The 12,931-nt window shown below is 38.4% G+C and overlaps 2 protein-coding genes across 2 annotated transcripts; both read left to right on the top strand.

Moving 5' to 3' along the window:
• The first annotated feature begins 413 nt into the window (after positions 1-413).
• rhag (Rh associated glycoprotein) lies at positions 414-8,864 on the top strand. The gene is made up of 10 exons (XM_034135531.1): positions 414-679; positions 4,500-4,683; positions 5,143-5,293; positions 5,431-5,578; positions 5,902-6,068; positions 6,160-6,297; positions 6,646-6,767; positions 6,915-6,988; positions 7,104-7,177; positions 7,487-8,864. Exons 1-10 carry the CDS (start codon positions 496-498, stop codon positions 7,559-7,561), a joined length of 1,317 nt encoding a protein of 438 aa, XP_033991422.1. The 5' UTR covers positions 414-495; the 3' UTR covers positions 7,562-8,864.
• A 905-nt stretch (positions 8,865-9,769) lies between these two features.
• si:ch211-22i13.2 (uncharacterized protein LOC553945 homolog) lies at positions 9,770-12,851 on the top strand. The gene is made up of 7 exons (XM_034135700.1): positions 9,770-9,943; positions 10,283-10,355; positions 10,718-10,870; positions 11,043-11,104; positions 11,227-11,319; positions 11,622-11,711; positions 11,802-12,851. Exons 1-7 carry the CDS (start codon positions 9,941-9,943, stop codon positions 11,850-11,852), a joined length of 525 nt encoding a protein of 174 aa, XP_033991591.1. The 5' UTR covers positions 9,770-9,940; the 3' UTR covers positions 11,853-12,851.
• Positions 12,852-12,931: the final 80 nt, after the last annotated feature.

Below are 12,931 nucleotides of genomic sequence, written 5' to 3'. Positions count from 1 at the left end.
TCAAGTCTTTTGCACAAAGAAAGAGGAACTGCGGATAAAAGAAGAATACAAAAAAAAAAGAAAAAGATTAGTGAGGGTTGCTATTATTTTTAGAGATGTTTTACATGTTTTAAAGACTTTTATGTTACTAATAGAGAAATGCTCCAGTCCCAACATTTAAGTTAAAGTAAATATATCAACAAACAAAACGTTGACAGTGAGAAATGAGTAGGAAGGAGCAGTCATTAAGTATTTTTGCTCATGTCCGCTCACTGGCAGAGTGTCATTATATTTGTGTTTTGTTTCGTCCCCTCTGACGTCCACAGAGGAAACCCATCCCCTTGTGCAAAGTGCACGAGGGGGGTGTTCACCACCCAGGCCCCAGGCTTCTGCCCTGTCATTGGTCACTACAAAACCTACATCAGTTTAAAACCAGACACCACTTTCTTCCCTCCCTTCACACAGCACAACCCCTAAAAAAGGCAGATAGTGAGGGACACCAGAGTTGGTCTCAGGATGCCGGCGTACGCCACCAACATGAGGATGAAGTTCCCCATCGTGGCCTTGGTTTTGGAGATTATCACCATCATCCTGTTTGCAGTGTTTGTGGTCTATGATGATGGGAAAAGTGATGACCACCATGACAAAGCCTCCAACAAGAGTGACCATAAGGAGCCAATGCCAATGGATCTCTACCCCAGTAAGTTTACCTGGGGGCGCTGAGGGATGCTCTGCTACTGATGCCTCAATGTTTGGTCACTAGCTTCTTTTAAGGAGGTTAAAAATAATAGATTATGATGTTTTATCTAACGGTTTTGGCTTTGTTGCAGTTTTGATGTTAACAGAGAAACAATCCCCTCAACAATGAGGGCTCATCCTGGGTGATTTTCCTTTGCATATGACAAAAAAGTCAGATTAAGAAGCATTAGTGGAAATCCTGAAACTAATTTTATTTCAATTTTTTCATTTAGAAATAAATAAATCTACAAATCCTCCACATTTCACAGCTTTGCTACTCCAGTGTTGAACTTTGAAGTGTTCACTGCACTGAACTCTTTCATGGCATTTCAGTTTTAAAGATGTACTTTTCCAATTACCTGCAAACAGAAATAGAATAATTTGGAGGCTGTTTGCAGGTCTGCTGAATGCAATAAGAGGAGTCATGGGGTCACATTCTCATCCGTTACATCTATTCATATCCTTGCAGCTGAGGAGTCAAAGAGGGTCCCGCAGGGAGACGTGTCAGGTCTCAAGCAGTGGGACCACATGTGATTTAAATCAACATGTCTTGCAGATAATAAAGAACAAAGGCAGATGGTCAAGAGGGCAGAAAAAAAGCTCTGTATTTGATTAAACGTATTGAGTGCTCTCTGCAGTTCAGTAGTTTTCTTTGCATATTGACAACGTATCTGCATTAAGATAACTGCAATAACAAAACTGTTGTGCCGCATGAAAGTCTGCTCAAGATAGGGCGGGGCAGGTGTGACCCAGAGATTAGCTGGACATATATTCTTATTCAGATAGAATATGTCTAGCAATATAGTCTTCTCCAGAATTTCATTATAGTTTTTTCGGTTTCTTTTTTGACCCTTTATCACACTTACGTACTCTGCTTTGAATAAGAATGTATTTCTGATAGGGTTTTTCAATAAAAAGGTTGATTTTGTTCTTAGAAAGACATCCTTTACCCTCATTGAATCATCCATTCCTTAAAGTGCAAATATGTTTTAGTGAGGTTTAAGTCTCATTAGTAATGCAGCATATGTCCACATTACACTTGTTAAGTCACACATTTGACCAGGAATTACCTCCAAGTTGTTATATAACAATCTAATGAGTTCCAGTGTAAAAAACACAAAACATAGTGTCATAGTCACTCTGCACAGACATATAGAACCAAAAAAAAAAGTGTATCTACATGTGCCAACAATCCAAAACTGCCATCTTTAGATATGATAAATCTACAAACGGATTTAAAAATGCCAAGAATCAAGTACTGCCATTGTGTTATGTGAGCCATGACCATTTGAAACAGATTGGATAACATAAATGCTTGTGCTTGCGTGCAGAGATCCGCTATCCAACGCATGCCAGACATCTGCAGTTAAAGGATCAAAGGAAGGCGAATGAGCACGGAAAAGCTACCATGGATCAAAATCAATGCACTTTTATAATAATGTTAAGACAATTTCTGGTTGTACTGTTGATGAAACACTGCATATGTTTGTAATTAAGACCCTAAAAAAGCAATTGTATTTTAATCAGGAGCTAGCTTTAAGAATGAAAACATCAGAGAAGAGGAAATGGGTTGCTTTTGGCATAAAATAATAATGATATGAGCTTATTAATAATAACTTATATTGCACTGTTTGCGTCACTGCTCTACAGTCTGCACTACAGTACGTCCTTAGGGGATCTTGGCTGAGAAGATTACTAAGCGTTACCGAACATCTGGGCGTGGTGCCAGTTAATATGGCTGCTTTCCAACTTTACCTCCTCCCCATCCTCAAGATTCTGTTCACTAGAAGCCCCTACTACAAAAAACAAGTATGTGTCACCCAGCTGGGGGGGGGGGGGGGGGCAAAGTGCAAGTTGGAGGGGCAAACAGCTCAGTGGCTGTGAGCCAAATCAATATTTACACTTTTATCAGCTCAGTGTTCAAAATGCTGACCATGTGTTTTGCGGCACTACACACTAAACAAGAGGATTTTTCAAGCTGATCATTTACACAAATGTCACGATTGTTTGGTTAAATATGACAAACTCTTTAGAGATTATATGACACTTAAAGCCACAACATTTTGCCCAACATGAAATGAGCAGAATGGCTTTTTAAAATAATGATTATCCACTGTTTTTGATTGATCCAACTTGAGTCAATTGGATTAATTATTTACTGAGCAGTGGAGAATGTAAATGATAATAAAATGGTAGTAGCACACTGTTTTGGATTGTTATTAGTTGTATTTAAGTAAATTAGGGTGCTCAATGTATTAATACAAATAGTTATCTGTTTAAACTACTCATTAATCCCACTTTTTTTTTAAATTGCATGTCGAGCAGCAAGGCAACCGCTCTGACTGAGTAGATTTGAGCAGCTCTGTTTGTATCAGATAAGTTAATGATTAAAGCAGCCGTGACTATAACATCTGTTTTAGTATTCTGTGTTTTGAACATGTCTAGAAAAAACCCAGTTAAACTCTTCACAGTTGCAGCCTCAGATACTGCCTCACTAAGGAGATGAAAGGGGTTTTCACCTGGACATGTTTAAATGTGCTGGAATACTCCAATTGTCCTTTTCAACAATTGCAAAATATAATTTTGTAATATAAACCTACAGCCAGCTGTTGGTTGGCTTAGCACAAAAGCTACAGCTAGCTTTTCTCTGCCCCCACGTAGAAAAAAGATCTTGTTTTTTAAACGATAAAATTGTGGTTTTTCAGGGGTTTTGTACCAATCTATTCGTTTACTAGGGTCCATGTCTTCATTGTCCCTGCTGGTTGCCTTAAAACACAATAGCGACTACAAGATTGGTTGGTGATGCTTTCCAGTCAGCTCTCATTGGCTATTGCAAGTAATTGCTCAATATTTAATTGCAGTCCCTTTTGCAAAACAGGATATGAAGTTGTAAATATCATTTAAAAGCTGAACTTATGCACCCCAGAGAGCTCAACTGGTGCTTATGAGAAGGGTCAACTCAGGACTTCAGGACAGCCTCATTTCGGAACCCAACCTCAATTCTTGGGAAGGGCGGATCGGACCGAGGAATCCACCCAATTATCCTCTGGAGGTGCAAGCATTAGTATGTCCTGTCGAGACAATAGTGGCCACCTTTATGATCATTACTCACTGAGGAAATGAAGCACATTGTTCCTCAGCCTGCACTCACCTCCACCTTGATGCATTTTCCATACGGGGGGGCTCATCATATCAAACTCAAAGGCTCCTGGGGGTCCTTCAGAAATCCGCCCGAAATGACATGGCCTTAAAGATTTATTGAGTATCTCCTCTTGGCCTTTTGTTTGTCCTCATTGCTGAGTATATAGTGAAAACAACATGCACTGCTAATAAAATATGGGATGTGATTCCAAACCCTGCCGTCTTTGTCCGACTATCAAACGAGAGTAATAGATAAGCGTGTGCTAAACATTTAAGATCATATGCACTTAATATAAAACAGTACAAGGCCACAAACACAACATTAAACAGCAGGAGCGTTTCCCAGAATCCCATTCACTGTCTTATTGAATTTCTTTCCAAGTTAACGGGTCACGGCCAACAATACAGCCAGTGTTAAAGGAAATGACTCCCGTGAAGTCCAGTAACTGCTCAACTAATCATTTGAACTACAAAATCGAAAGAACACCACCATGTAAAGCGAATTCTTGGGTAATTTGAAAGTGTAGGCATTGACGATAAAAGTGTTGATTTAATTTCAAGGCTGAAGGGGGACTCTTGAACAAAGCAGGGTCCTGTCATTCAATCAGCAGCAGAACTGACCTCTCTTCTCATGTCTCCAGTGTTTCAGGATGTCCACGTCATGATCTTCATCGGCTTCGGGTTCCTGATGACATTCCTGAAGAGATACGGTTTCAGCAGCGTGGGCATCAACCTCCTGCTGGCTGCCTTCGGCCTGCAGTGGGGCCTCCTCATGCAGGGCTTCTGGCACATGACCGACGGCAAGATCAAAATCAGCATCTTCAAGTACGAAAGGCTTTTTCTGCACCCTAATGGACACCAGTTAACCCCATTATTAACATGTGATGCAGATGATATCGATCACAAAGTAATTAGCTGCTAAATAGATCATTACGCAAGCGATTATGATTCTGTAAATGATAAAGGTTTTTTTGTTGGTCTGTGGATATTTCTCGTATATAAGCAGTTATATAAAGTATATAATGATCCTGCAGAGATGTATTGGCCTTCATTATGTATGAACAGACTAAAAGGCAATTTCTTTGATTGGTAAAGATTCTCGTAAAAAAAACAATAATCACTTTATCATTCAAATGTATTTTTCAGAAGAAATTTGAATAATGATTCAAAATGATCTTACACCCCAACATGAAAATGACACTATAAGCCAAAAATAACCCCAATTAATCACTTTTCCAACAAGTTAATCTCGACTAAAGACTTGTTGTGTTCTCCATTCTGCAGATTAATCAACGCAGACTTCAGCACAGCTACAGTTCTGATCTCTTTTGGAGCCGTTCTGGGTAAAACCAGCCCTGTGCAGCTCCTCATCATGACCATCCTGGAGATCACCATCTTCTCCATCAATGAGCATCTAGTGGCAGAAGTCTTCGAAGTAAGTACACAATGACACATACATGTGTGTTTGAACTACATGAGCAAACCATAGCATTCATTCCTACATTATAACAACAAGCAACATTCACTGTGTAAACTGGATTTTATTGAACTTTATCAACCTTTCTTCCACAGGCTAATGATGTTGGAGCATCCATGATCATCCACGCTTATGGAGCCTACTTTGGCCTGGCAGTGGCTCGCGTACTTTACCGACCTGGTCTTAAAAACGGACATGACAACGAGGGATCCGTTTATCACTCTGATATGTTTGCTATGATTGGTAAGAGCCACTTACAATTTGCATCTTGCGCTTTACTCAAACTAATTTAATAGAGTCGTTTGTTTACGAGAGTGATGTGTTTTATGTGGCTCTAATTTTCTCTCACTGCTTCATCACTGGCCTCCTGCACATATAAGACGTATGCCACCTAGTGGACACAAATAACATTGCAGCAAAAACTGATGAATGAAAGCTGACCTCAGATGTGTATCAAACGCAGAGAATAATTCATTTGAAAGTTCCTTACTTGAAGTGTGAATTGATAATAAGAATTGTAAAAGTACCTGATATAAATGCAGTTTCTTTATCCCACTCGTCTACAGGAACCGTCTTCCTGTGGATGTTCTGGCCCAGTTTTAACTCGGCCATCGCTGAGCCGGGCTACGCTCAGCTCACAGCCGTGATCAACACGTACCTCTCCCTGGCCGCCTGTGTGCTCTCTGCGTACGCCGTCTCCAGCCTGGTGGAGCACAAAGGAAAACTGGACATGGTCAGATAGCTCTGATTTCCACAATATTACAATTCAAGAAGTCAAAATAAATGTAGTTATAAACTTGTTTTTATGTCTTTCTGTACTACAGGTGCACATTCAGAACGCCACTTTGGCTGGTGGCGTTGCCGTGGGAACATGTGCTGACATGAACATCGGGCCATTTGGGGCCATGCTGATTGGATTTGTGGCTGGCATCGTCTCTACCCTGGGCTTCAAGTACCTCACTGTGAGTGGAGAGTAAAAGCCAAGCAAGGAAAAAAAGGCAGATTTTGAATTTATGGTGTAAACCAAAGATATATTTGTTGTGCTGTGATGGGCTTTGTATTTAATGTATTGTTATTGAGTTAGTCCAGAAAAATTAAGAAAATAATAGCTAGACTAAAAGATAATAAATATACTCATTGCAAAGCACAATATAATTTTTCATTTGATTGTCAAGATTTATCGATTTCTTGATGGAATCCTACATTTTTCCATATGATGAAAGCTCATGCTGTTTCATTTAAATCAGAATACTTCACCTTTCAAAAACATACTCCTTTGTATTCAACAAGAGATCTTATCCCCTCTGCAGCCCATCCTGTCGTCCCACCTGAGAATCCAGGACACGTGCGGGGTCCACAATCTGCACGGCATGCCCGGCATCCTGGGCGGGTTGGCTGGCATTGTGGCTGTGGCTCTGGGGAAGAAAGAGGGGTAAGGACCATTGTACTCACCACTAATCCTTCATATACCAATAAGAATATATATATTAACATGTGACTATATTGTAGTTTTGAAGTAATGTTATGATTCAGTTAAATGTCAGCTGTCTCCCCTCCTCCTTCTCCTCCTCCTCTTCAGAGGTAGTGTTCTCATGCAAGGTGCTGCCTTGGCTTCGTCCCTAGGGTTCGCTTTGTTTGGAGGTGCAATTACAGGTAGGTGGAGGAGATGAAACGTGAGATGTGACAGAACACTTTCATTCATGAGGGCAGAGTTGTTATGATCTAGCAAAAATCCTGAGTGATCAAACAATTATTTTTCTTTTTCAAGGTTTTATAATGAAGCTGCCATTCTGGGGCCAGCCTCCAGACCAGAACTGCTACGATGACTCTCTTTACTGGGAGGTAAGGAATCCCACTCCTCATGAATAATATCTGTAGTGTCTGACTGTCAAGCATCACAAGTAAAGGTGGCAGTACCCTAATATTTTTTAAGTTATTAAATGAGATGGATTGTATCATCATAATGTGTTTATCAGACCGACATGTTTTGATTCATGGAAAACAGTTCTTCCTGTATTAATTCCATCCATCTGCTACTGCTTGCCTTAGCCTCTGCTAGTATACGACACCCAGGTGGTAAAGCATGTAAGACAATAGTTAGGTTTCTTTCAATATGCTCCGAAAAAATAATTTGGACTTGATGTTTTCCAGGTTCCTGCGGAGGAGGAGGAGAACGAGGAGAGCTTGGCTCACACCGATCACTCGAAGAACAAAGCAGAGGTTTAAAAATCTGCTTTCTGTCCCCTGAGCTAGAAACTAAGAAGTAAAGGTTCAATAATCAGCTACACCATGTCAACAGATGTCAATTTGTCAATTATGAATGTGATTACATGCATTCAAGAAATTCGACGATTTGCTCAACGAACCGACAAGTCAATTTGAAACTGTTTTATGAGCAAAGATATTTCCAGCAGTGTGAGTTTAAAATTGTAATAAGATTAAGCAGTGAACTTTTTACACAATATTTTGAACTTTCTAAAAATTGTTGACATAAATATTTGGTTAATCCCATTGACACTAAGACAAAACATTTCAATAATTTGAAACAGGGAACTTCAGGGATTTCTTTTACACTGAATTTAAAACTACAGTGGACCACCTCATTCACTGCTGATACACTTCCATAAACTTTTTGTTTATTTCATTTTATATTATCAAAAGCATGTTTTTTTAAGATATTAGTATAGTGTGTATTTCTTTTCATACATTCTTTTATTTTTCCAAACACTTGGCGCATGTGTTTCTGCTGAGGCTGAGGTCAGAGAGAGGAGTTACAGCTCTTCTGACCTGCGGCCTCACGTCACCTCACTGGAGCCCGGCCCTTCTGCAGGAGTCAGTCAGTCTGTGTGAACCAGCAGCTCTGACACGGGCAGGGATAGTCGCATTATATGTTGTAACTAATGAACTTATCTCCCGCTGCGTACGATCATTTTCTATCTATGTGTTGGCAGCTGTACAATTTCTTTAATGCATGGAGTATGAATGTATTTAGCATTAAATTGGTTGTTACTGGGCAAGCTAAAGTTCCTTTTTTGTCTACTTTCTATTTACATCCAATGTATTCTTCTTACATGTACATACAGTTAGCTTTTAGACGGATTGACATGGTCAGTTTTATCAAAGTCCTGCATTGTTGTAAAAGAGCAACTGGTACTGAATATTTTTCAGATGCCTTTAAAAGAATTCAACAGGAACTTACACATTAAAAATAAAAAAAGTCTGACATTAAAACAAGGTGCAAATGTGAAGATGAATACACTTTTTTACAATTTTGGGTGTTCAGCTATATTCTTTTCTTCTGTTTTTCTTGCGGTGAGTTACTGTTGGAATCATTTAAAATGAATAACTGCAGGGCTAGATAAAACTGACTACACATACAGTAGTGTTAATCAATATTTTGGTTTGTCAAACGATGTATGATGCCCAGAACACTGAAACACATCACATTTTGTATTTTTATACAGTGGGCATGTGCTCTTATTTGTATAATATACTAATACTGTCATAATAAATATGTTTTTGTACAATACCAGTGTTTATGTGTTTTTGTGGAAGTAAACTTGCAAATATTTATGGATATGAAATGTCCATTAAGGTATTTGCATAAATTAAAAAGTGGACTATAATCCATAGAAGTGTGTCCTACTTGTCCCGTGTAGTCAATAATACAATGCTGCATTGATTTGAAGTCAGTGGGTCACACGACATGGAAGATAATGCAAATAACTGAAATAATGTTCCATTAAAATATTTTTTGTAAAATCAATTCATGACATGATATCAGTAACAAGATAATGTGTTTCATATAATACACATTTATTATATTTTTAAATGCATAATGCTTATTAATATTAGCAAGTTAGACTGGATATATTAAAAATTACATTGGTTTTGTGCATAGACTTTGTGTCTATTCAAAAGGTCATTTATTTATCCATTGGACACCATGATAAACTTAGGCTACTTTAAACGTTAGCAGGATTTTAGCTTGTAGCCCACCATATTTATATCAATTAGGGTCGACACTGAAAACACACATACCATGAAGTTGAAACTCAAAAACAAATCGCGAACATTTCGAATATATATTGTAATTTTACAAGATGCTTTGTTGGATATTGCGCAACTTTATATTCAGCTAAGCTAAATTAGGTGTAACGTTAAAGTTAGCATAATAAAGAAACAGCAGTAACGTAAATCATTATAATACGTTACTATAGAAAGTGAAGAAGCATGGTATTTGAACTTCGTCTTCTGTAGTTCTTAGTTTATATGTAAGCAGCTACAAATTGAATGTCCTAATTAGAAATATGTTATGTTAGTTTAATTACAACTTTAACTCACCTGTTTGATATACACACTGCTACGTGCTGTTCCTCTCCTCGCCGCTAGGGGGCACTGTTCTGCTCTCGGCCGTTTACGCTCCCATGTTTTGAACGTACGAGCAGCGGTGCATTATGGGTTACAAAATGTCTCCTAAGAGTGCTGGCTAATGCTAATTTACGAAAGGTTCTGGCAACTAAATGTATATTTCTACCCTTTTTTACAGCGGTTATAGTGGCAGTACATATATCCCTGATATAGTAACTGTATTCTGCTGCCGCCATGGTGAGTATAGAACCTCATTTCTCCCCAGCATTATATTATTTAATAGCTCAAAGCGCATTTTAGCTTTAGCATAGTAGCCCGGTTTAGCACAACAGAAAGGACATTAAATAACTAAACATGTGTTGAGTCCGTGAACAGAAGTGTCTTACCTAGTTTTATTTTTCAGGGTTATCTATTCCAGACGGTTAGTTAGAACTCTGCATTGTGTTACTTAGTAAGTTAGAGCCTTCTTCCGGAAACGCTGATCGGAGTTCAATATGATAAATCTGTCTCCTGTCACATCATGACCTCAATCACAATGAAATACACTTTTCATAAGTATTTGTCTTTTTTTTTCAGTCAACGAGAACGGAGTCCAGGGTGTCCAGCTCGAGCTCCAGAACAGATGAACGGAGGAGATCAAGGAGCACAGGCACGACCGCTTAATAATAATAATTATATTCAAATATCAGTCATTAGGGTCCTATACTCTGGGATTCTCTTTTACATGAACCAAGCTTCACAACCTGTATTTTAAAGAAGCCTAATTTCCTTCACAACCATTATTTAGGATTGAAATATCTATTAACTTTTATTTGAAAATCTGTGTAGTTAGTATTATGATTAATCATCTTAATAATCTCATTGGTGCATCATGTCACAGTTGGTTGTTCATCCACAAAGTCTTTGGGTTACTAGTTTTTCAAATGTCTTGCCTTTTGAAAGAATTGTGTATTATTAAGTGTCATCTTCGAATACAAAGAAAAGTAAATCTTTGTCTTTCTGTTAATTCAGGTCGGGAAAAAACGAAGCGTAAACGCAGCCGCAGTAGGTCGTCCTCCTCGTCTTCTTCCAGTTCATCATCCTCATCTTCATCCTCATCATCCTCTTCTTCATCGGGTTCATCACACTCATCCAGCAACAGTCGGAGTAGCTCGAGCAGCAGCGGTAAGACTTCATCTTCAAAGTCTGCAGCACATGCAGGAATCTTTGTCTGTTTTTTTTGTGTTGAATTGTTTTTATGAACTGTGTGCTTTGTTAATTTACATGTTAAATCTATGTTATCATAATAACTGTACTAATATTCATTTATTATTTCAATGTGTTTTGTTGTTTTTAGACTCCCGTAGTAAATCCAGAAAGCAGACTAAGAAAAGGAAAAAGGAGAAAAAACCCAAAAAAGTAATCTTTGACATTTTATCTCATTTTATAAAACTGACAACCGGTTTCATTTAAAAGTGACTGAGGTGTTTTATAACCGACCATGACTCTGACTTAAATCCAACGTATTGTCTATCCTGCAGCAGAAAGCAAAGAAAGAAAAGCGACACAAACGTAAAAAAGACAAGAAAACGACAAAAGAAGAAGAAATCGCGGGACCTGTTCAAATATCCAAGGTAACTGCCCGTAAAGGTCCCATCATTTTCTTCCTGTGTCCCCAAAAAATATGGAAGTTTGCCCAAACATACTCCAAATCTCACCAAACCCCATAAGATCTTATTCTATTTTCTGTATACCTGAAAGCAATTTAATTGGACAGTGTGTTTTTTTTATTGTTTTGCAAGTTTTCCTAGCTCTAACCGCTGCTACTATGATCTTCTTATAGCTAGTGACATTTGCTCTCACAGGCAAGTTTTGTCATTCAACTTATCACTTTTGTAATCTAGTACCCTTACACTTACATGTGTTTTCCTTTCAGTACTTGAAAGACAAGAAAAAGGGCAAGTACAGCATGATTTCAGGGAAGAAGATCAAGATGAAAGTAAAGAAGACAAAGAAAGACAAACAGGTAATCTCTACTTTTCACTGTCAAGTAAGTGATCAAGTGTTTCTTGATAGTTTGTGAACTGATTTTAAACTTTTTTTTGTTGAAATGAAGCAAGATAAAAATCGAGCAGAACTTCTGGACTTCTTGAACTCGACCGTGTGATGGCGCTATGGACAGTAGTCGTGGTGCTCGGGCTCGGAAACCTCTGCAGAACTCAGGAAACGACAATTTGGAGAACAACAATGAAGAGTTCTCTGAGAAAGAAACAATGAGTACGACTTGCAGCAGCGAGCCTGACAGGGCGAATGTGAAGACCCCTAGCTTCCTTTTTCACAGGGCACTTCCCAGGTGGCCAATCCTTCAGCTTAGTCTGATAGCTTTTTGTGATATGAAAAGTGTTTATGTTTAGCAGTGTCATCCAAAATGGTGTCTGTAACCAAGCTTTGGTCGTTTGGTCACCTCCGATTTAGCATTACCTTCCGAAAACATGGTCGCTCTCGTAATGGACCAGAGATATTGTCTTTTTTATTTCTCGCATTTCTCTTCCTTGTCTAAATAGACACCTACATTACCCACAATGCAACTCTCCTGCCGACAGTTTGGCTGGAAATTGGGGAATGCTATGCTAGTGATGAGGAGTAGGCTACACAGGTCTGGTAAGCTCACTTTTCAACTCCGCACCCCAGATTATAAACGTTTCAACTTCCCCTTTTAAAATGTTTGTTTTAACTTCCTGACTCTGTCAATCACTTATGTCCACATTACCACATGTAGGATTGCCCATACATTTATTAATTTCTGTAGATATTAAAACCGTTATGTTTCCAAATAAATGTTGGCTGTGTGAGCAAAAGTGTTATCAGTGTTCACTGATATTTAATATGTACATTTTGTTTAAAAATGATTGGAGAATTGATTCTGTGATTTGATGGTAACTGTTTTAGTATTACTGTCTTCCTCATTTCCCCCATATTCTGTCATGAATATTTTTCAACATCAGACATTTATTAAATTGAAATATAAAATACTACGACCCCTCGAGTCCACCTGTATCAATACAGGTGGAAGCTTTGATTGGAAGATGGAGTAAACCTATTGTGTACTGTTGAATTTTGATGCGTGACAAACAGAAAAGAAACGGCAATAAACGGCTGGAAAGATTTTACTTTTTAGTAACACTTAGTGATCATTTATTTGAGTATTTTTATTTTAAGCCCTGTTGCAGGTGAAGAACAGAAGAA

This window comes from Trematomus bernacchii, unplaced genomic scaffold (assembly GCF_902827165.1).
Source record: "Trematomus bernacchii unplaced genomic scaffold, fTreBer1.1, whole genome shotgun sequence".
NCBI classification, from domain to species: domain Eukaryota; kingdom Metazoa; phylum Chordata; class Actinopteri; order Perciformes; family Nototheniidae; genus Trematomus; species Trematomus bernacchii.
Note: the sequence above shows the minus strand (reverse complement) of the source record. Positions and strands in the feature narration are given on the sequence as shown.

Excerpts from the sequence above, each read along its gene's own strand:
- si:ch211-22i13.2 (XM_034135700.1), top strand. Across the intron at positions 10,356-10,717 it reads GAGGAGATCAAGGAGCACAG|GTCGGGAAAAAACGAAGCGT; the intron begins GCACGACCGCTT and ends CTGTTAATTCAG. Across the intron at positions 11,712-11,801 it reads AGACAAAGAAAGACAAACAG|CAAGATAAAAATCGAGCAGA; the intron begins GTAATCTCTACT and ends GTTGAAATGAAG.
- rhag (XM_034135531.1), top strand. The coding sequence starts at position 496 with ATGCCGGCGTACGCCACCAACATGAGGATGAAGTTCCCCATCGTGGCC. Across the intron at positions 5,294-5,430 it reads TAGTGGCAGAAGTCTTCGAA|GCTAATGATGTTGGAGCATC; the intron begins GTAAGTACACAA and ends TTTCTTCCACAG. Across the intron at positions 7,178-7,486 it reads ATGACTCTCTTTACTGGGAG|GTTCCTGCGGAGGAGGAGGA; the intron begins GTAAGGAATCCC and ends GATGTTTTCCAG.